Source organism: Chrysemys picta, chromosome 16 (assembly GCF_011386835.1).
Source record: "Chrysemys picta bellii isolate R12L10 chromosome 16, ASM1138683v2, whole genome shotgun sequence".
Classification (NCBI taxonomy): Eukaryota; Metazoa; Chordata; order Testudines; family Emydidae; genus Chrysemys; species Chrysemys picta.
The window spans coordinates 873,527-894,300 of NC_088806.1; the positions used below are offsets into that span (position 1 = coordinate 873,527).

At 57.0% G+C, this 20,774-nt stretch overlaps 3 protein-coding genes across 3 annotated transcripts in view; all 3 read right to left on the minus strand.

Moving 5' to 3' along the window:
* RNASEK (ribonuclease K) overlaps window positions 1–20,774 on the minus strand; it is a 321,727-nt gene that overhangs the window by 166,775 nt on the left and 134,178 nt on the right. The window lies entirely within an intron of this gene.
* LOC135976017 (mucin-3A-like) lies at window positions 3,434–7,408 on the minus strand. The gene is made up of 6 exons (XM_065570349.1): window positions 7,312–7,408; window positions 7,022–7,187; window positions 5,691–5,852; window positions 5,336–5,430; window positions 5,092–5,150; window positions 3,434–4,736 (listed from the first exon to the last, which is right to left on the minus strand). Exons 1-6 carry the CDS (start codon window positions 7,406–7,408, stop codon window positions 4,698–4,700), a joined length of 618 nt encoding a protein of 205 aa, XP_065426421.1. The 3' UTR covers window positions 3,434–4,697.
* LOC135976029 (mucin-2-like) lies at window positions 9,441–16,607 on the minus strand. Its single transcript, XM_065570376.1, has 2 exons — window positions 10,748–16,607; window positions 9,441–9,599 (listed from the first exon to the last, which is right to left on the minus strand). The coding sequence occupies exons 1-2, from the start codon at window positions 16,605–16,607 to the stop codon at window positions 9,463–9,465; spliced, it is 5,997 nt and encodes a 1,998-aa protein (XP_065426448.1). The 3' UTR covers window positions 9,441–9,462.

Consider the following 20,774-nt stretch of genomic DNA (forward strand, 5'->3'; position numbering starts at 1 on the left):
GGTCCTGGAGGCCAAATTTAGGCGGCTAGGTGTAACTCTTCTGCCAGGTGAAGCCAGCACTAACAAGGGCCGGCTCGAGCCCCCACCCAGTGACCTAGGACAATTATACACCACCCCCTGGGCACCTCTAAGAGGCAATACTTCCCCCTTGCAAGCACAAAGTCTGAGTGTAGCAAAAAGTTTTAATAAAAGGAGGGAATTAACTCAGCATTAATTTGAGAAAACACCACAACCAGGGATCATAAAGAATAACTATGAGCAAAAGACCCACCCCCAAGTAAGCTGGGCAATGTCCTTTCCCCCTCCAGGTCTTAATTCCAGCAACCCAAAAGTCCCTTTAACGTCCCGTCCCTTCTCTGCACCCCACTCACCGCTGCTGTCCTTGGCCAGTGCAGCCCCAGAGTTCAGAGGTTCATTCACAGAGTTCACCTCCCACCCTGTGTGGAAGGCGGGGGGTGGTGGTAAGGAGGCACCTTACGCGCTGCACTGCTTGGGCACTCGCTCATTGCCCCAACAGCTGATTGCCACACCTCTGCGGGGCTCTGCTCTGGCTCTCTCCACTGGCTTCTCTGCTGGTCGCTTGCCATGCCTCTCCGCCAGCCGCCCTGCTGGTCACACCTCTCCGCCAGCCATCCACTCTCCAAAATGTCTTCAGGCCCCCCCCACACACTTGATACAGCTCTCAGTGATTTCAGCGGTTAGTGGGGAGCCTCATTGCTGGTGCACACTGGGCAGTCTCTTGCAAAAGAAACGCTGTCCCAAAGTAGGTCTAATACTTGGACCTAGGTATCAATGATTTCAACTCTGCAGCATGTAACAAGACTGTCCATTGAGTCTAAATTAGCTCTTTTACTATACCATGGAGAGAAGAAGAGTCAAATGGTTTCTAGGGCTCCCACCGCCAGCTACAAGTACCTATCCCCACCCTCTCTCAACGCATTGGGCTTTTGAACCTGCCTAGCGAGTGCTGTTCAGTGGAGGGTGAGTCCCTCCATCGGGGTATGGCAGGTACAGTTCTGCTGCCCTCGGTTCACACAAGGACAACAACCTTTTATTACTCCTGCCCCAATAACAAAGAGACTGGGGATCCAACAACAGCCACAAGTGATCATTTGGGCAAGCAACGCCATCATGCTGAGCACCGAGGCAGGGTGGGTGTGCCCATGCAAACGAGATCAGTGTCTGAAGTCTTTTTCCACAGCTCACCACTAGATGTCAGGGGAGAGCTCATCCAGACTCTGCTTACAGATAGATAGATAGAGGGGGTGGATGGGGATGGATAGATAGATAGATAGATAGATAGATAGATAGATAGATAGATAGATAGATAGATAGATAGAGGGGGTGGATGGGGATAGATAGATAGATAGATAGAGGGGGTGGATGGGGATAGATAGATAGATAGATGACTGTATGGTGATGTATGTATGTATAGTTAGATAGTGTGACAAAGTTCCTCCTCTCTCTTGGTGGGTCCTGCGCTTATTGGCGGATTTTCTTGCCTCAGAGATTCACCATGTGGGTTGGGGAACAGCCCAGAGACCTTCCCCTCTGGAAGAACCCACAGTCCAGGTCAATTGGGAGGTTTGGGAGGAACCCGGGCCCGCCCTCTACTACGGGTTCCAGCCCAGGGCCCTGTGGACTGCAGCTGTCTATAGTGCCTCCTGTAACAGCTGCATGACAGCTACAACTCCCTGGGCTACTTCCCCATGGCCTCCTCCAAACACCTTCCTTATTCTCACCACAGGACCTTCCTCCTGGTGTCTGATAACGCTTGTGCTCCTCAGTCCTCCAGCAGCACACCCTCTCACTCTCAGCTCCTTGCACCTCTTGCTCCCAGCTCCTCACACTCACACCACAAACTGAAGTGAGCTCCTTTTAAAACCCAGGTGCCCTGATTAGCCTGCCTTAATTGATTCTAGCAGGTTCCTGATTACTCTAGTGCAGCCCCTGCTCTGGTCACTCAGGAAACAGAAAACTACTCATCCAGTGACCAGTATATTTGCCCTCTACCAGACTCCTGTACCCCACTGGTCTGGGTCTGTCACAATAGATAAGTACATCCGAGTAGATCACAGAGATGCAGAAAGTGCAAACTGTTCCGAAGCTCCTGTGTTCCCTTTTGAAACTCCCAAAAGAACTGAAGGTGTTTAGCCAGCCACTCTTTGACCCTCTCTAAGGATGAACACCCTGGGAAAAGGAGCAAACTCGGTGCATGGGCAGGAGGAGGAGTTGGAGCATGACATGAGCGAGCCCTTCACAGATGGCAAGTCTGAGCAGAGATCATTCCTCGCCTGGGCAGGGAGGAATGCACCCCCACCCTATGGGCTTGGTCTGCCATCTGGGCAAGACTGCAAGGACAGATCATTGCACCGTAACGGGAAGCAAACGCTGATTTCAGGGTAACAGCTGGCAGCCACGCACCCTCGGCTCTGCTCCACCCACCTTCCCAACTAGGGCAAGTTTCCCAAGCACGCCGTCTCCCACCTGGCAGGGTACGGCCCCTGTGAAAGGCCTCACTTCTTTCTGCATCCCGCTGACTTGTAGGAATGTTGCGTCATGGGGTCCTCCTTCCCCTAAGCTCCATCCATCTCTGGGCTTCTTGGGGCAGCGACACACCTTTCTGAACATAAAACATTCTCTTCTTGATTGTCCAAGTGCATTGTGGCCCTGCGACATCAGAGGAGAATCCACCACTATCACCCTGGGACAATTGTTCCAGTAGTTAATGCCCCTCACCGTGAAAATATTACTCCTTATTTCCAGGCTGAATTTGTCTCCTTCAGCTTCCAGCCCTTGGACCTGGTTAGACCTTCCTCTGCTCGACTGAAGGGCCAGTTGTTAAATATTTGCTCCCTACGTCAGTATTTACAGACTGGGATCACACCATCCCTACACCTGCTCTTCGTTACGCTAATTGAGCTCCTGGAGTCTCTCACTCGCAGGCAGGGTTTTTAATCCTTCTCATGGCTCTTCTCTGACCCCTCTCCGATGGAATCACCCTCCGGCCGGAACTGTGGGCACCAGAACTGGGTACAGGATTCCAGCCATGGTTGCACCTGGGCCAAATACAGAGGTAAAATTGTGACGTTCCCCTCTGGTGTTATCTGGACCGGTGATCTGCTAGGTCACTCCAATCCTTGACTCTGGGAACCGGCCTTACCCTGCTCTGCTGTGAGAACCCCCACTCCTGGGCTGTTCACGCACAGCCTCTGGCATTTAAGCTGCTCCTTCGATTGTGCAACCGAATGACACTAGCCAATATCTCCAGTCCCAGACACAACCCTAGGAACCTCCGTCTTGCAGTGTCCAGTTTTGCCCACTGGATACTGCAAGCTTATATGGAATTTGTCAATTTAACAAAGAAATTGATATGTACCAGGCTTGTTCTCCCAAGGGGAGTCTCTGACATGCTGCAAACCAAATGCACTGCTTCAAGTAGAACAAACAGATTTATTAACTACAAAGATAGATTTTAAGTGATTATAAGTCAAAGCACAACAAGTCAGATTTGGTCAAATGAAATAAAAGCAAAACGCATTCTAAGCTGATCTTAACACTTCAATGCCCTTACAAACTTAGATGCTTCTCACCACAGGCTGGCTGGTTGCCCTTCAGCCAGGCTCTCCCCTTTGATCAACGCTTCAGTCACTTGGTGGTGATGTCTGTAGATGTAGGTGGAAGAGAGCGAGCATGACAAACGTCTCTCCCTTTTATCATGTCCTTTCTTCCCTCTTGGCTTTGCCTCCCCTTCAGAGTCAGGTGAGCATTACCTCATTGCAGTCCCAAACTGACCAAGGGAAGGGGCATGATTCACTCAGAATCCAACATATCCTTTGTTGCTGCCTAGGCCAGTGTCCTTTGTTCCTGTGAGGCTGGGCTGGGTTTGTCCCATACGTGCCCTGATGAGGTGTGAACTGCCCCTCTGCTCTTGGAGAGTTTTTGCCTGGTGTTGTTTTAAGCCATGAGGACACATTTTCACCCTTAAAACTATATACATTAAATTATAACCTATAACATTACTATAACAACGATGTTCAGTGCATCACGAGCCTTCCAAAGACACCAGACATGACATACTTTGCACTGGACACCACAGAATCATTTTACAAGGATGAACAGGGGGTGCTGGGTGTTCCCATGAGGTACAGAGTGTCACAAAAAAATCACCTCTCTGCCCCTATTTGACATTCCCCCATTTATGTATCCCAGGATGGCCTTAGCTTCTGCTACGGCTGCGGCTACTGCTACAAATAATACTACCACCACGAAAAAGGTTAATAATTTATTGCACGGGGGGCCCATTTGAGCAGGTTTGGGTTAAAGTGCTTTGTAGACATGGCCTGGCTGCTGTGCCCAAATATCCTATTGCACTAAACAGAGTGGGTGGGATGGGGCGGCATCCGACGTGTCCCCCGCAAGGTGCATGAACTTTTCCTTCACATGGAGGTAATGACACCAGCATCAGTGGGTTATGCCAGATTTACACCGGGGCCACAGGGGAAGGGGAGCAGTACGCACGTACAGGCCCCTTCCCTCTCCATCTCCATCTTGCTGCTCTACCAAGCAATTCTGCGCCCTTCCCCCAGGGGTGGGGGCCCTAGATCCATGGGGCCTGGCGGCTGGACTGGGCCTGGGCTATTCACAGTGCCCTGAACGGGGCCCCCTCGCACCGCCCGGGCAGGGCCGCGACTGGGTCAGGGGCTGCTCACGAGCTTCGGCCGCCGGATGTGCATCTGGGCAGGGAAAAGAGGGGCCATGAGGTCAAGGAGCAGATGCTGGCCCCCAAGGGGCTCCCCTCCCCCACATCAGGCACCTCCCTTCCCCCAGCCCCCTGTACCCTCTCCCCCCCATCACACACCTCCCCTCCCCCAACCCCCTCCACACCCACACCGGGCACCTCCCCTCTCCCAACCCCATATCCCTTCCCCAGGTACCTCCCCTCTCCCCACCACCCCCCTTGCTCCCCTCCCAGGATGCCGGGTGGGGGAGAAGTGGCACCACCCAGTGGCTGTTTGATGGCAGCGTCCCCCAGGCCTGGTGCAGAGCAAGGATGGGGAGTGGCCAGGGGCCAGCGCCAGGGGCACCTACCGGGATGGCGGGGTCCACAGCCGAGAGATGAGGGCTGAAGGTCCCTCTGCTGCCGCTCCCTGTGGATCCAGAAGGGAACCAGAGTCAGAAAAGGGGAGATGAGGGGGCTGCCCCAGCATCACGTCCCCCACACCTGCCATGAGCTGCACCAGTCTCAGCATTGCCCTGGGCCTCACCAGCCTCACTGGGGCGTTGCCTGAGGCTGGAGAGTCCAACTCACTGGGCTGGGATGATTGGGCCTTACCATTGTACGAGGCTCCGTCGTTCTTGATGATGATGCCCCCAGAGATGCTCATTTCCTCCTCGTAATCCTCTGGCTGCTCAACAGAGCTGTCCAGGCTGTGGGGGAAAGCACCGGCCAGGTCCGTGAGCATCCCGGGGCAAAGAGACACTGGCACCTGCCCGCCTGAGACTGCACCCCTGGGGGCCACCCCAACAGAAAAATAGAGGATCCTTCTCTGCCCTCCTCTGGCCCCCAGCCCTCCCCTGCTCTAACCCACCAGCCCCCACTCCCCTCCCAGAGCCGAGGAGAGAACCCAGGAGTCCTGGCTCCCAGCCCCCCTGCTCTAACCCACCTGGTGTGCACCTGGCCCCTTTACCTGTCTTTGGACCCCCCATTCCTGGCTCTGACCAGGAAGGCGGCGAGGACAATGCCGGCGATGAACAGGATGACCAGGGGAACAGCCATGCCCACGCCCACCTTACTGACACGGGTTTGGCAGCGATCGCCCAGGTACCAGAACACATCCATGTTGGCACAGCTGTGGGGAGAGAGAAGCGGGGGGTGAGGATGACTCTCACCCCTGCTGGCCCTTCACTGGGGCTCCCCTGTCCCCCCACTCCAGCCCTTCCCTGGGCTCCCCCCTCACCCCAGCTGCCTTCCCCTGGGCTCCTCCATGCACCTTCCCCAGCTCCTCTCCCTGGGGCCCCCCTCACCAGCCCCTTCCCTGCTGCTCCCCGCCCCTCTCCAGGCTCAGCGTTAGGGTATGGGTTAAGAGTCAAAGATCAGGATTAGGATGAGGGTGAAGGTCAGGGTGAGGGTTAGGATTAGGGGTTAGGGTTAAGGTTAAGTGTTAGTATTAAGGGTTTAGGGTGAGGGTGAGGATTTGGGTTAGGGTTGGGTTTAGGGTTAGGTTAAGGGATAGGGTGAAGGGTTAGAGTTTAGGGTGAAGGGTTAGAGTTACGGGTTAGGGTAAGGGTTTGGGTTATGGGTTAAGGGTTAAGAATTAAGGGTGAGGATTAGGGTTAGGGTTGGGTTTAGGGTTAGTTTAAGGGATAGGGTGAAGGGTTAGAGTTTAGGGTGAAGGGTTAGAGTTACGGGTTAGGGTAAGGGTTTGGGTTATGGGTTAAGGGTTAAGAATTAAGGGTGAGGATTAGGGTTAGGGTTGGGTTTAGAGTTAGGTTAAGGGATAGGGTGAAGGGTTAGAGTTTAGGGTTTAGGGTTAAGGGTTAGAGTTATGGGTTAGGGTAAGGGTTTGGGTTAAGGGTTATGAATTAAGGGTGAGGGTTAGGGTTAGGGTTGGGTTTAGAGTTAGGTTAAGGGATAGGGTGAAGGGTTAGAGTTTAGGGTGAAGGGTTAGAGTTACGGGTTAGGGTAAGGGTTTGGGTTAAGGGTTAAGGGTTATGAATTAAGGGTGAGGGTTAGGGTTAAGGTTAAGAATTTAGGGGCAGGGTTAAAAGTTAAGCATTAGGATTGAGGGATCCGGTTTAGGGTGAGGATTAGGGTCAAGGTTGGGTTTAGGGTTAAGGGTGAGTGGTTTGGGGGTTAGGATTAGGGTCAGAGTCAGTGTATAGGCGCTGAAGGCCCCCCAAGACAGGGCAGCCTGTCTAGGGCAGGCTCTGAGGAAGCCAGGCAAGCCCATGTTGATGGCCGAGTGCCCCCGGGAGTGGCGGGCATCCTTCACACCCCAGGCCAGCTGGGCACACTCACGCGCACTGGGGCCCGGAGATCTTCAGCTGGCACTGCCCATAGTTGCAGTTCAGGAAATCTGGCAGGTCCTGGGAGCACCTGGTGAGGCAGGTCAGGGTGCCCTTCTCGGTGATGTAGGGGTAGTAGTACTGGGCGAAGTTCTGGGGGACGCTCTGCCTGCAGGTATCTGATGGGGGAAAAGAAGGGTCAGCGAGAGGCTGAGTGGGGTCAGCCTGCCCCAGAACCATCGGCAGGGGCAGGCTGATGGCTAACGAGGCAGCCGCGCATCGCCAGGTGTTCGGGTCACTCACCTGCAGCCGAAAAATTTGTGGTGGCATTTTTGAGGACTGGGTTGGGTGGAGCCGTGAAGCAGAGCTTATCTAGAGATGGAGGCAAGCAGGCATTCATCACTCATTAGCAATCATCGGCTAGTCGTTAGTAAGGGTCTACAGCACCACAGCAGACTGAAAGCCCAGCTGAGATCGGGCCCTCACAACTGAGATCAGGGCCCCTCATTGTGCTGGGCATTGTCCAGACTTTCACCCAGACTGGGAGGAGAGGGGACCCAGGCCATACAATGGGGGTCACAGGGAGGGGGCCCTTGACTGTGTGAATATGGCCCGGGGGGGACACAGGTCTGCCCCTTCCCATCCCATCACCTCCCCATTGCCCTGGAGGGGCCTGTGCCAGGCTGGGGACCGTGGCTTGCTCCTGCAGCCCCCCAGTGGCACCGGAGCCAGTGACCACCAGAGGGAGGTGCTCAGGGTCGCTTCTCTCACCCTGCGTGGGAGAGGGGCTGGACCCCTGCCGCCTACCTCTGCAGTCCCCCGTAGTTGTGTTGATGACCTCCAGCTGCTTCACCACCTGCTTGGTGACGGACTGCAATGTGTTGTCGAGTTCATTGCTCAGGGGGGCCTCGATGATCACGGTGTGGTCAACCACAATACTGCCCAGCCTGGGGGGCAAAGCCGGGAGCTAGTGGTTAGAGCAGAGGGGCTGGGAGCCAGGACTCCTGGGTTCTCTCCCCAGCTCTGGGAGGGGAGTGGGGGCTGGTGGGTCAGAGCAGGGGGGGCTGGGAGCCAGGACTCCTGGGTTCTCTCCCAGCTCTGGGAGGGGAGTAGGGGCTGGTGGTTAGAGCAGGGGGGGCTGGGAGCCAGGACTCCTGGGTTCTCTCCACAGCACTGCAATTCTCAACCCTAAGTTAGTTGCCCATAAAATGAAGGGGAGAGGAGCTGCCTCAGCTAGTCAGGGCAGTGACCCACTGCTCCCAGGCAGATAGCGCCTGCCTCGGGGCTGCCAGTGGCACCCGGCTTGGCCATGTGATTCAGAGCCCTCTGTACAGAGATGCTGCTGGAGGAGCCCGGCTTTATCTGGGGGGAGCGCCCTCTCCAGGGGGCGTCCCGCCTGACATGCAGGGGAATAGTTAGCCCATGTTGCACACTAACACCCCGGCAGGCGCAGGCCAAAGGAAGGTCCGAGGGTCACACATTCTTGCGACCAGCCGGGAATGCGGCAGCTCTGCCCAGCCCACGAGCTTCAGGGTCTGGCAGCCTCGGGAACTGACACTCCCAGGCCTGTCACGGGGTAGGTTTCTGTGGAGGACGAGGGCCGAGAGGGCCTTCACGGAGGGGTCGTGTTAGTGTTTACCCACAGCGGACCAGCCCCTGGGCCAGAGCGGGAGGTGCAGGGTCCAGTCCCAGTCCTGCTCATGCTCTTGTTATTTCAGAGCCGCGCCGCAGAGGTGCCAAACCTGGGCACCTTCCTTTTTCTGAGCGTCCGACGCCTAGCGAACAGCGGTGCAGTCTGGGAGCGGGGCAGTGGGGGCAGCTTAGTTTCTGGGCAGACACTCACCTCAGCCCCAGGATGACAACGCCTTGGTACCCAGTCACGGTCTTGTACACTATATTCATCTGCAAGGCAAAAAAAATCCCCCCACATTCCTGCATAAAACGGGCAAGAGCAACCGACAGCAGCAGTAAGAGGGCAGAATAAATATTTCCCTGCCCCTGGGCCTCACCTGCATTTTGAATTCCCCCTCGAATTTAATATAAACTGGAGAGGATTTATTGTTCAGCTCCTCCGTGAAGTTCTGGTTGATGACCTTCACTTGAACGAACACCTCAGCCTTGACTGTACCTGAAACAGCCGCAGAAACCCTTACAGTCATCACACGTCTAGCGCCACAACCAGCCCCAGCCCCCTGCTTGCACCGGCACTTCCTTTCTAACTCCGCATCACAGCCTGAGGGCAACCCGGCCCACCGATGGCCGCCCATTGATCCTTGGCCTTTGCCCTGTAGGCATCAGTGAATAGGGATGCAGAAGATGAGCACTGCTACATGCCGCATTGTCCCCTTCCTGTTCCTTGCTCCCCCTGGCTGGGGCCTGCCTTGGGAAAAGCACTTTGAGATCTGGCCGTGAAGAGCCCACCCAGAGCCAGGCGTTCAGTCACTGGGGCGCATGTCACCCCAAAAGGAAAAGGCTGCACTTACTCACGTTGGTGGCTATAACATCGTTGGCAAACTGGCAGAGCGGCCCGTAGAATTCACTTTTGCAGATGCATTTCTTGCCGTCGTCAGTTCCCCCATTCAGGCAATCGACTGGAAGAGATTCCTGAGTGTGAGATGGGTCTCTGAACCCCCCCAGTAGTGTCCCCCCACATAAAAAACCTGCACCCCCCCACCCCCACTGGGACTCAGACATTCAGGCAGATGGCACCGGGTGCTGTCACCACGTGCTGGCAGGGACGCTGGTGCTGGGCCGAAGGTTTGGAAGCGCCTGTGTGATGTCAGCACCTACATCCTAGTGACTTGCAACGAGTGGATCATGGGGTTTAAATTCCTTCCTAAAGGGCTCTTGAATTCAGCAGAGAAAGGCAGAGGAACCAAGGGCTGGACCCTGAAGCCTGACACACTCCAAAGGGAAATATAGCACTGACGTTTAACGGCGTGGGGGATCGGACATTGGACCGAACTTCCCCAGGCAAGCTACTGGGGTCAATACAGGGGTAACTGGGGGAGATTGTTCCCAAACATCTGGTGCAGCCCCCACCCATGTCTCTTCTTTCGCCCAGGGAACCAAATTCCCCCATTCGCCCTGTCGGCCTGGGGAATAGCCCTCTCGTCTCATTGCTGGCCCTGCTGCATGGTCCAGCTGGAATTCTACAGGCACCCACCAGGAGCATCCCCGGAGAGTACACTGCAGCCAGAGAGCCGCTCTGGGGCGTCCGTCTGTTCCTCTGGGGAGGGTTAATACACGCCCTGCCTGCGAGCACTTGGCGGTCGGCATCTCCGCCTGGTTTCCCATGAGTGTATGATTGGCAGCAGGTTACCATGTTCATAAGGAGTCTTTTGAAAATTACTGTGGGTGCCATAGAAGTTAATGAGCTGTTGTGGACAGTGGTACCAGGGACATCTCAGAAGTCAATCAACCAAACTTACCATCCATCCATCCAGTACTGGTATTAATCTCCCCCATTATGAGAAGGTCTGTCCACCAACCCACCTCTCCAGCCCATTTCTGTCTCAGGCTGGGTTCTGGTGGGCACCACACCATAAGTGACATAGCAGAGACATGCTACATGGGTAGATACACTGGTTTGGTGGGGAACACGCAGCAGGGACAATGCTGCTGCTGCTAAACCATGTTACCCTTTCGGCACAGGGGATACACCTGGGAAAATGCATGACCATGGCAACCACTAATGCCAAATACTGAAAGTGGGGTCTCAAAATGTTGCATGACTCACGTGCAGGCCGAGCTGTAGAGGTGGAAGGCTTGGGTTTTGTGGTCCAGGTGGTGGTGGCTGGGGTTGTGGTCGTTGCCAACGAGGGCACAGCAGTCGAGGTAGGGAGTGGGCTGGTTTCCACCAGGGTGGTGGAACTGGCAGCTGTGGTCGTGCTGGTTTCCACCGGGGCCATGGTGGTGGCGGCCGGGGACGTGGTGGTTTCCATTGGGGTGGTGGCGGTGGCAGCCGGAGTAGTGCCGGTGTCGACCAGAGTCGTGGCGGTGGCGTCTGCGGTCATGCCTGTTTCCACCGGGGTCGTGGCGCTCGCGGCCGTGGTGGTGCCGGTTTCCGCCGGGGTCATGGTGCTGGCAGCTGGGGTGCTGCCGGTTTCCACCGGGGTGGTGGTGGTGGCAGCCGAGGTCATGCCCGTTTCAACCGGGGTGGTGACAGTGGTGGCCGGAGTGGTGGCGGTGGCAGCCGGGGTGGTGCCGGTTTCCAACGGTGTTGTGGTGCTGGAAGCTAGGGTCGTTCTGGTTTCCACCGGGGTCGTTGCGGTGGCAGCCAGGGTGGTGCTTGTTTCCACCGGGGTCGTGGTGCTGGCAGCTAGGGTCGTTCTGGTTTCCACCGGGGTCGTTGCGGTGGCAGCCAGGGTGGTGCTTGTTTCCACCGGGGTTGTGGTACTGGTGGCCAGGGTGGTGCTGGTTTCCACCGGGGTCGTGTGGCTGGTGACCGAGGTCATGCCAGTTTCCACCGGGGTCGTGGCACTGGCAGCCAGGGTCGTGCCGGTTTCCACCGGGGTCGTGGCGCTGGTGGCTGGAGTGGTGCCGGTTTCCACCGGTGAAGTGGCAGTGGCAGCTGAGTTGGTGCCCGATTCCATTGCGGTGGTGGTGGTGGCAGCCGAGGTCATGCCCGTTTCAACCGGAGTGGTGACGGTGGCGGACAGAGTGGTGGCGGTGGCAGCCAGGGTCGTGCCGGTTTCCACCGGGGTCGTGGCACTGGCAGCCAGGGTCGTGCCGGTTTCCATTGGGGTCGTGGCGCTGGCGGCCGGGGTGGTGCCGGTTTCCACCAGTGTCGTGGCGCTGGTGACTGGGGTCGTGCCGGTTTCCATCGGGGAAGTGGCGGTGGCAGCTGAGTTGGTGCCCGATTCCACGGGGGTGGTGCTGGTGGTGGCCGAGGTCATGCCCGTTTCAACCGGGGTGGTGCCAGTGGTGGCCGGAGTGGTGCCGGTTTCCACCGAGGTCGTGGCACTGGCAGCCAGGGTCGTGCCGGTTTCCACCGGGGTCATGGTGCTGGCGGCTGGAGTGGTGCCGGTTTCCACCTGGGAAGTGGTGGTGGCAGCTGGGGTGCTGCCGGTTTCCACGGGGGTGGTGCTGGTGGTGGCCGAGGTCATGCCCGTTTCAACCGGGGTGGTGCCAGTGGCAGCCGGAGTGGTGTCGGTGGCGGCCGGGGTGGTGCCAGTTTCCACCGGGGTCGTGCCGCTGGCAGCCAGGGTCGTGCCGGTTTCCACTGGGGTCATGGAGCTCGTGGCCGGGGTGGTGCCGGTTTCCACCAGGGTGGTGGTGCTGGCAGCTGGGGTGCTGCCGGTTTCCACTGGGGTGGTGCTGGTGGCGGCCGAGGTCATGCCCGTTTCAACCAGGGTGGTGCCAGTGGTGGCCGGAGTGGTGGCGGTGGCGGCCGGGGTGGTGCCAGTTTCCACCGGGGTCGTGGCGCTGGTGGCTGGAATGGTGCTGGTTTCCACCGGTGAAGTGGCAGTGGCAGCTGAGTTGGTGCCCGATTCCACTGCGGTGGTGGTGGTGGCAGCCAAGGTCATGCCCGTTTCAACCGGTGTGGTGACGGTGGCGGACAGAGTGGTGGCGGTGGCAGCCAGGGTCGTTCTGGTTTCCACCAGGGTCGTGGCACTGGCAGCCAGGGTCGTGCCGGTTTCCACCGGGGTCGTGGCACTGGCAGCCAGGGTCATGCCGGTTTCCACTGGGGTCGTGGAGCTGGCGGCCGGGGTGGTGCCGGTTTCCACCAGTGTCGTTGCGCTGGTGACTGGGGTCGTGCCGGTTTCCATCGGGGAAGTGGCGGTGGCAGCTGAGTTGGTGCCCGATTCCATGGGGGTGGTGCTGGTGGTGGCCGAGGTCATGCCCGTTTCAACCGGGGTGGTGCCAGTGGCAGCCGGAGTGGTGTCGGTGGCGGCCGGGGTGGTGCCAGTTTCCACCGGGGTCGTGCCGCTGACAGCCAGGGTCGTGCCGGTTTCCACCGAGGTTGTGGCGCTCACGGCCGTGGTGGTGCCGGTTTCCGCCGGGGTCATGGTGCTGGCAGCTGGGGTGCTGCCAGTTTCCATGGGGGTGGTGCTGGTGGCGGCCGAGGTCATGCCCGTTTCAACCGGGGTGGTGCCAGTGGCAGCCGGAGTGGTGGCGGTGGCGGCCGGGGTGGTGCCAGTTTCCACCGGGGTCGTGCCGCTGACAGCCAGGGTCGTGCCGGTTTCCACCGAGGTCGTGGTGCTCGCGGCCGTGGTGGTGCCGGTTTCCGCCGGGGTCATGGTGCTGGCAGCTGGGGTGCTGCCAGTTTCCATGGGGGTGGTGCTGGTGGCGGCCGAGGTCATGCCCGTTTCAACCGGGGTGGTGCCAGTGGTGGCCGGAGTGGTGGCGGTGGGGGCCGGGGTGGTGCCGGTTTCCACCGGGGTCGTGGCACTGGCGGCTGGAGTGGTGCCGGTTTCCACCTGGGAAGTGGCGGTGGCAGCTGAGGTGGTGCCTGATTCCACTGCGGTGGTGCTGGTGGCGGCCGAGGTCATGCCCGTTTCAACCGGGGTGGTGCCAGTGGCAGCCGGAGTGGTGTCGGTGGCGGCCGGGGTGGTGCCAGTTTCCACCGGGGTCGTGCCGCTGGCAGCCAGGGTCGTGCCGGTTTCCACTGGGGTCATGGCGCTCATGGCCGGGGTGCTGCCGGTTTCCACCGGGGTGGTGCTGGTGGCGGCCGAGGTCATGCCCATTTCAACCGGGGTGGTGCCAGTGGTGGCCGGAGTGGTGGCGGTGGTGGCCGGGGTGGTGTCAGTTTCCACCGGGGTCGTGGCACTGGCGGCTGGAATGGTGCCGGTTTCCACCGGTGAAGTGGCAGTGGCAGCTGAGTTGGTGCCCGATTCCACTGCGGTGGTGGTGGTGGCAGCTGAGGTCATGCCCGTTTCAACCGGTGTGGTGGCGGTGGCAGCCAGGGTCGTGCCGGTTTCCAGCGGGGTCGTGGCGCTGGCGGCTGGGGTCGTGCCGGTTTCCATCGGGGAAGTGGCGGTGGCAGCTGAGTTGGTGCCCAATTCCACGGGGGTGGTGCTGGTGGTGGCCGAGGTCATGCCCGTTTCAACCAGGGTGGTGCCAGTGGTGGCCGGAGTGGTGGCGGTGGGGGCCGGGGTGGTGCCAGTTTCCACCGGGGTCGTGGCACTGGCGGCCGGGGTGGTGCCGGTTTCCACCGAGGTCGTGGCGCTGGCAGCCAGGGTCATGCCGGTTTCCACCGGGGTCGTGGTGCTGGCGGCTGGAGTGGTGCCGGTTTCCACCTGGGAAGTGGTGGTGGCAGCTGAGTTGGTGCCCGATTCCACGGGGGTGGTGCTGGTGGCGGCCGAGGTCATGCCCGTTTCAACCGGGGTGGTGCCAGTGGCAGCCGGAGTGGTGTCGGTGGCGGCCGGGGTGGTGCCAGTTTCCACCGGGGTCGTGCCGCTGGCAGCCAGGGTCGTGCCGGTTTCCACTGGGGTCATGGCGCTCGTGGCCGGGGTGGTGCCGGTTTCCACCAGGGTGGTGGTGCTGGCAGCTGGGGTGCTGCCGGTTTCCACCGGGGTGATGCTGGTGGCAGCCGAGGTCATGCCCGTTTCAACCTGGGTGGTGCCAGTGGTGGCCGGAGTGGTGGCGGTGGCAGTCGGGGTGGTGCCGGTTTCCAACGGTGTCATGGTGCTGGCAGCCAGGGTCGTTCTGGTTTCCACCGGGGTCGTTGCGGTTGCAGCCAGGGTGGTGCCGGTTTCCACCGGGGTCGTGGCACTGGCAGCCAGGGTCGTGCCGGTTTCCACCGGGGTCGTGGTGCTGGTGGCTGGAGTGGTGCCGGTTTCCACTGGGGTCGTGGCGCTGGCAGCTGGGGTGGTGCCGGTTTCCACCAGTGTCGTGGCGCTGGTGACTGGGGTCATGCCGGTTTCCATCGGGGAAGTGGCGGTGGCAGCTGAGTTGGTGCCCGATTCCACGGGGGTGGTGCTGGTGGTGGCCGAGGTCATGCCCGTTTCAACCGGGGTGGTGCCAGTGGTGGCCGGAGTGGTGCCGGTTTCCACCGAGGTCGTGGCGCTGGCAGCCAGGGTCATGCCGGTTTCCACCGGGGTCGTGGCGCTGGTGGCTGGAGTGGTGCCAGTTTCCACCTGGGAAGTGGCGGTGGCAGCTGAGTTGGTGCCCGATTCCACGGGGGTGGTGCTGGTGGCGGCTGAGGTCATGCCCGTTTCAACCGGGGTGGTGCCAGTGGCAGCCGGAGTGGTGTCGGTGGCGGCCGGGGTGGTGCCAGTTTCCACCGGGGTCGTGCCGCTGACAGCCAGGGTCGTGCCGGTTTCCACCGAGGTCGTGGTGCTCGCGGCCGTGGTGGTGCCGGTTTCCGCCGGGGTCATGGTGCTGGCAGCTGGGGTGCTGCCGGTTTCCATGGGGGTGGTGCTGGTGGCGGCCGAGGTCATGCCCGTTTCAACCGGGGTGGTGCCAGTGGTGGCCGGAGTGGTGGCGGTGGGGGTCGGGGTGGTGCCAGTTTCCACCGGAGTCGTGGCGGTGGTGACTGGGGTGCTGCCGGTTTCCACCGGGGTGGTGGTGGCCAGGGTCGTGCTGGTTTCCACAGAGGTGGTGGCGGTTTCCACCGGGGTGGTGGCGGTGGCAGCCGGGGTGGTGCCGGTTTCCATCGGGGTCATGGCGGTGATGGCCGTGGTGGTGCTGGTGTCGACTGGAGTCATGACGCTGGCAGCCAGGGTCGTGCCGGTTTCCACCAGGGTTGTGGCGCTGGTGGCTGGGGTGGTGCTGTTGTCAACCGGAGTCGTGGCACTGGCAGCTGGGGTGGTTCCCGTTTCCACCGGTGTTGTGGCAGTGGCGACCGGGGTGGTGACGCTGGTGGCCGGGGTCATGCTGATTTCCACCGGGGTTGTGGTGATGGTGCCCGGGGTGGTGCCGGATTCCACCGGGGTCATGGAGCTTGCATCCGGAGGAGTGCCAGTGTCGACCGGAGTCGTGGCGGTGGCAGCTGGGGTCGTGCCTGTTTCCACCAAGGTCGTGGTGCTGGCGGATGGGGTTGAATCTGTTTCCACTGTTGTCATGGTACTGGCGGCTGGAGTGGTGCTGGTGTCCACCGGGGAAGTGGCGGTTTCCACCGGGTTGGTGGCGGTGGCAGCCAGGGTGGTGCCAGTTTCCACTGGGGTTGTGCCGGTTTCCACCAGGGTTGTGGCGCTGGTGGCCGGGGTGGTGCTGGTGTCGACTGGAGTCATCACGCTGGCGGCCGCGGTGGTGCTGGTTTCCACCGGGGTCGTGGTGCTGGCAGCTGGGGTGGAGCTGGCAGTTTGGGTGCTGCCATTTTCCACCAGAGTGGTGGTAGTGGTGGCCGAGGTCATGCCCGTTTCAACCGGGGTGGTGCCAGTGGCGGCTGGAGTGGTGGCGGTGGCAGCCGGGGTGGTGCCAGTTTCCACCGGAGTCGTGGCAGTGGTGACTGGGGTGCTGCCGGTTTCCACCGGGGTTGTGGTGGTGGTGCCCGGGGTGGTGCCGGATTCCACTGGGGTCATGGAGCTTGCATCCAGAGGAGTGCCAGTGTCGACCGGAGTCGTGGCGGTGGCAGCTGGGGTCGTGCCTGTTTCCACCAAGGTCGTGGTGCTGGTGGATGGGGTGGTGCTGGTTTCCACAGAGGTCACAGTCATGGTGGTTGCAGTTGCTGTGGGTAGATACATGGAGATTGTGGTCAAGAATATATTTTTTTCTGTCAGCTCCATAGAAGGGGTGCAGAATTTTGGATGGGTATATGGGGATAGACAGAGTACGAGAGAGGGGATGCATGGGGTTGGATAGATAATTGAATAGTGCCAGCTCTGCTGTGGTTGAAGTGGAGAACCCTGTTCTGGGAAGGGTTGACTCTTCTAAGTGCTCTAAGATTCTCATGCTTATTTGGAATGTCTTGAACTTTGGTGTGCATCATGGGAACCTGAGATCAGGTTACTGAACCAAATTTGGGATAATTTGAGCAAGAGGTTCCCTAGATACAGCCCTGCCCCAATCAAAAACAGTGTTTCATAATATCCCTTGAGTCTATCAAGGTTTTCTTTCATGCTTACCTGAGACACAAACCGCAGCTGAGCTCAGTCACTCAATATTTGTGTGTGTCTCTTGACAGGTGAGATTACATGGCAATTTTTGACACAAATTATTGTGGAATTTTTTGGTGACAAATCTAACTTCTAAATATTTCAGCTGGGAACTGCCACCATGCTGCCTTATGGACATTTTAGTTCAGGCACCTCATGTCCCCACCTTTTCTCTACAGGCTGGGCTGCCTGCCTAGACTACATCTCCCATGATGTACCGTGATAGTTTTGCCAGATGAGAAATCCTGGTGCATCATGGGAGATGACATCCCACTAGGAAGCCCAGTCTGCAGAGGAGAAGGAAGGTGTGAGACACCCAAACTTCAGCATCCATGAGCCATCTCGGCACCATTTCCAAATAGAAATATTTCCATTTTGGGGAGCTTGATTTATTTTTATGAGAAGTTGAAATTTCCTGTTGGAAAGCCCAACTAACCTGTGGAACTCATCGCCAGGGGATGTTGTGAATGACAAAAGTATAACAGAGGAGAACTGGATAAGTCAATGGATGACAGGACCATGCTAGTCAAGATGGTCAAGGATGCAACCCCATGCTCAAGGTGACCCTAAACCTCTGACTGCCAGAAGCCAAGAGTGGAAGACAGCTGATCTCTCCAAAAGTGCCCTGTTCTGTTCACTCCCCCTGAAACTCTGGTATGGGTAACTGTTGGATGACAGGATACTGGGCAAGATGGACTTTTGGTCTGACCTAGTACAGCCATACTTATGTTGTTAAAGAGACACTTTTCACACACCATAAAAAGTTTTGGTAAAAACCCTATTTGCCATCAAAACCCACTTTCCACTGGAGATTTTTGACCTCACTGGTAGCAGCTGGGCTGATTCAGGGATGTCAATGCCCTTTCCATCAGCATCCCCTGATTGTTCTCTGTCCCAGGAAGACTGATGCCAAGAAAAGGAGCTCAGTTACATTTCCCGGAGTGCCCCTCCTCCATGGGTGCATTGCCACAGTCACCCCCATCAGCCGGGCTCCAAGCCAAGCTCTGCCTCTGTTGCCTAACGAGCGGGTTGATCGTTAGCCTGGCAAAGGGTGGGGCTGGCAGACCTGGCCTCAAGGCAAAGCTCCTGTGATGGGCCAAATTAGCCTAAGAGGTTAAGAAAAACTCAATTTAAGAGGAAAGGTGAACAAAGAAACATGGGCCTTTGGAAAATAAGAATGAGGGGGGAGAGACCTGAGAACAGGCTCCAGATCTTTTCTAAAGAGGAAGGGGATCAATCATTCTCTGTGGCCAATGAAGGCAGGACAAGGTACAACTGGGTTAATCCGGAGCAGGGCAGAGTTTGGCTGGGTTTTAGGAAACGCTATCTCACTCTCAGGGGAGCTCAGCTCCGGAACAGGTGCCACGGGAGGCCAGGGTGTCCCCATCGCTGGAGGGTTTTAAGAACAGGTGGGACAAATGCCCATCAAGGACAGTCTAGGTTTACTTGGTCCTGCCTTAGTGCAGGGGGCTCTCTGGCTCTCTTCCAGCCCTGCATTTCTATCATGCTATGAGTCTATCAGGTTTATGAAAAATAGACCCTGTCAGACTGACCTGATTTCTTTTTTTGATGAGATTACAAGTTGGGTTGCTAAAGGGAATAGGGTTGACCTAATGGACTTAGACGTGGGTTTGACTTGATACCGCACGACATTTTGATGAAAAAGCTAGAACAGTATAAAATGAACAGGGCACATGTTGATTGGATCCAAAACTGACTAACTGATGGATCTCAAAACGCAACTGTAAATGGGGAATGATCAGCAAACAGGTGTGTTTCTAGTGCAGTCCCACAGGGATCAGTTCTTGGCCCTACTCTATTTAACATTTTTATCAATGACCTGGAAGAAAACATAAATCACCACTGATAAAATGTGCAGATGACACAAAACTTGGGAGAGTGGTCAATAAAGAGGAGGACAGAGCACTGATACAGCAATCTAGATCTCCTAGTAAAGTTGGCACAAGCCAAAAAAATGTATTTTAACAAGGCTAATTGTAAATGTACACATCTAGGAACAAAGAATGTAGGCAAGATACAGAGGATGGGGGACTCTGTCCTGGGAAGCAGTGACTCTAAAAAAGATTTTGGAGTCATAGGGGGTAATCAGCCGAATGTGAGCTCCCGGCACAAAACTGTGGCCAAAAAGGCTAATGCAATCCTGGGCTCTGTAAACAGGGGAATCACCTCTAGGAGCAGAGAGATGATTTTGTATCTGTATTTGGCCCGGGTGCGACCACCACTGGGATACTGTGTCCCATTCTGGTGCCCACAGTTCCAGCAGGGCGGTGATTAAATTGGAGAGGGGCCAGAGAAGAGCCACAAAAAGGATTAGAAACACTGCCTGCGAGTGAGAGACTCATAGAATCATAGAATAGAAGATCAGGGTTGGAAGGGACCTCAGGAGGTATCTAGTCCAACCCCCTGCTCAAAGCAGGACCAATCCCCAACTTGTCAAGGCTGCTTCCCCACTCTGAACTTTAGGGTACAGATGTGGGGGCCTGCATGAAAACTTCTAAGCTTAACTACCAGCTTAGATCTGGTCCGCTGCCACCATCCTAAATGCTAATTCCCTTCCTTGGGTAGCCTTGAGAGACTCTTCACCAATTCCCTGGAGAATACAGATCCAAACCCCTTGGATCTTAAAACAAGGAGAAATTAACCATTCTCCTCCTTCCTCCCACCAACTCCTGGTGAATACAGATCCAACCCCCTTGGATCTAAAAACAAGGAAAAATCAATCAGGTTCTTAAAAAGAAAGCTTTTAATTAAAGAAAAAGGTAAAAATCGTCTCTGTAAAATCAGTATGGAAATTAACCTTACAGGGTAATCAAACTTAGAGAGCTCAGAGGACCTCCCTCTAGCCTCAGGTTCAAAGTATAGCAAACAAAGATAAACACTCTAGTAAAAGGTACATTTACAAGTTGAGAAAACAAAGATAAAAACTAACAGTCCTTGCCTGGCTGTTTACTTACAAGTTTGAAATAGGAGAGACTTGATCAGAAAGATTTGGGGAACCTGGATTGATGTCTGGTCCCTCTCAGTCCCAAGAGCGAACGAACAACCCAAACAAATAGCTCAGAGAAAAGCCTTCCCCCCCCCCCCAAGATTTGAAAGTATCTTGTCCCCTTATTGGTCCTTTGGGTCAGATGCCAGCCAGGTTACCTGAGCTTCTTAACCGTTTACAGGGAAAAGGATTTTGGAGTCTCTGGCCAGGAGGGATTTTATAGTACTGTACACAGGACAGCTGTTACCCTTCCCTTTATAGTTATGACAGCTCTGTAAACAGGGGACTCACCTCTAGGAGCAGAGAGATGATTTTGTATCTGTATTTGGCCCGGGTGCGACCACCACTGGGATACCGTGTCCCATTCTGGTGCCCACAGTTCCAGCAGGGCGGTGATTAAATTGGAGAGGGGCCAGAGAAGAGCCACAAAAAGGATTAGAAACCCTGCCTGCGAGTGAGAGACTCATAGAATCATAGAATAGAAGATCAGGGTTGGAAGGGACCTCAGGAGGTATCTATTCCAACCCCCTGCTCAAAGCAGGACCAATTCCCAACTAAATCATCCCAGGCAGGGCTTTGTCAAGCCTGACCTTAAAAACCTCTAAGGAAGGAGATTCCACCACCTCACTAGGGAACCCATTCCAGTGCTTCACCACCCTCCTGGTGAAAAAGTTTTTCCTAATATCCAACCTAGACCTCCCCACTGCAACTTGAGACCA

Excerpts from the sequence above, each read along its gene's own strand:
- LOC135976017 (XM_065570349.1), bottom strand. The coding sequence starts at position 7,408 with ATGAATGCCTGCTTGCCTCCATCTCTAGATAAGCTCTGCTTCACGGCT. Across the intron at positions 7,188-7,311 it reads CACAAATTTTTCGGCTGCAG|ATACCTGCAGGCAGAGCGTC; the intron begins GTGAGTGACCCG and ends TTCCCCCATCAG. Across the intron at positions 5,151-5,335 it reads CGACGGAGCCTCGTACAATG|GGAGCGGCAGCAGAGGGACC; the intron begins GTAAGGCCCAAT and ends CTGGATCCACAG.
- LOC135976029 (XM_065570376.1), bottom strand. The coding sequence starts at position 16,607 with ATGACTGTGACCTCTGTGGAAACCAGCACCACCCCATCCACCAGCACC. Across the intron at positions 9,600-10,747 it reads CTCTACAGCTCGGCCTGCAC|TCGATTGCCTGAATGGGGGA; the intron begins GTGAGTCATGCA and ends AATCTCTTCCAG.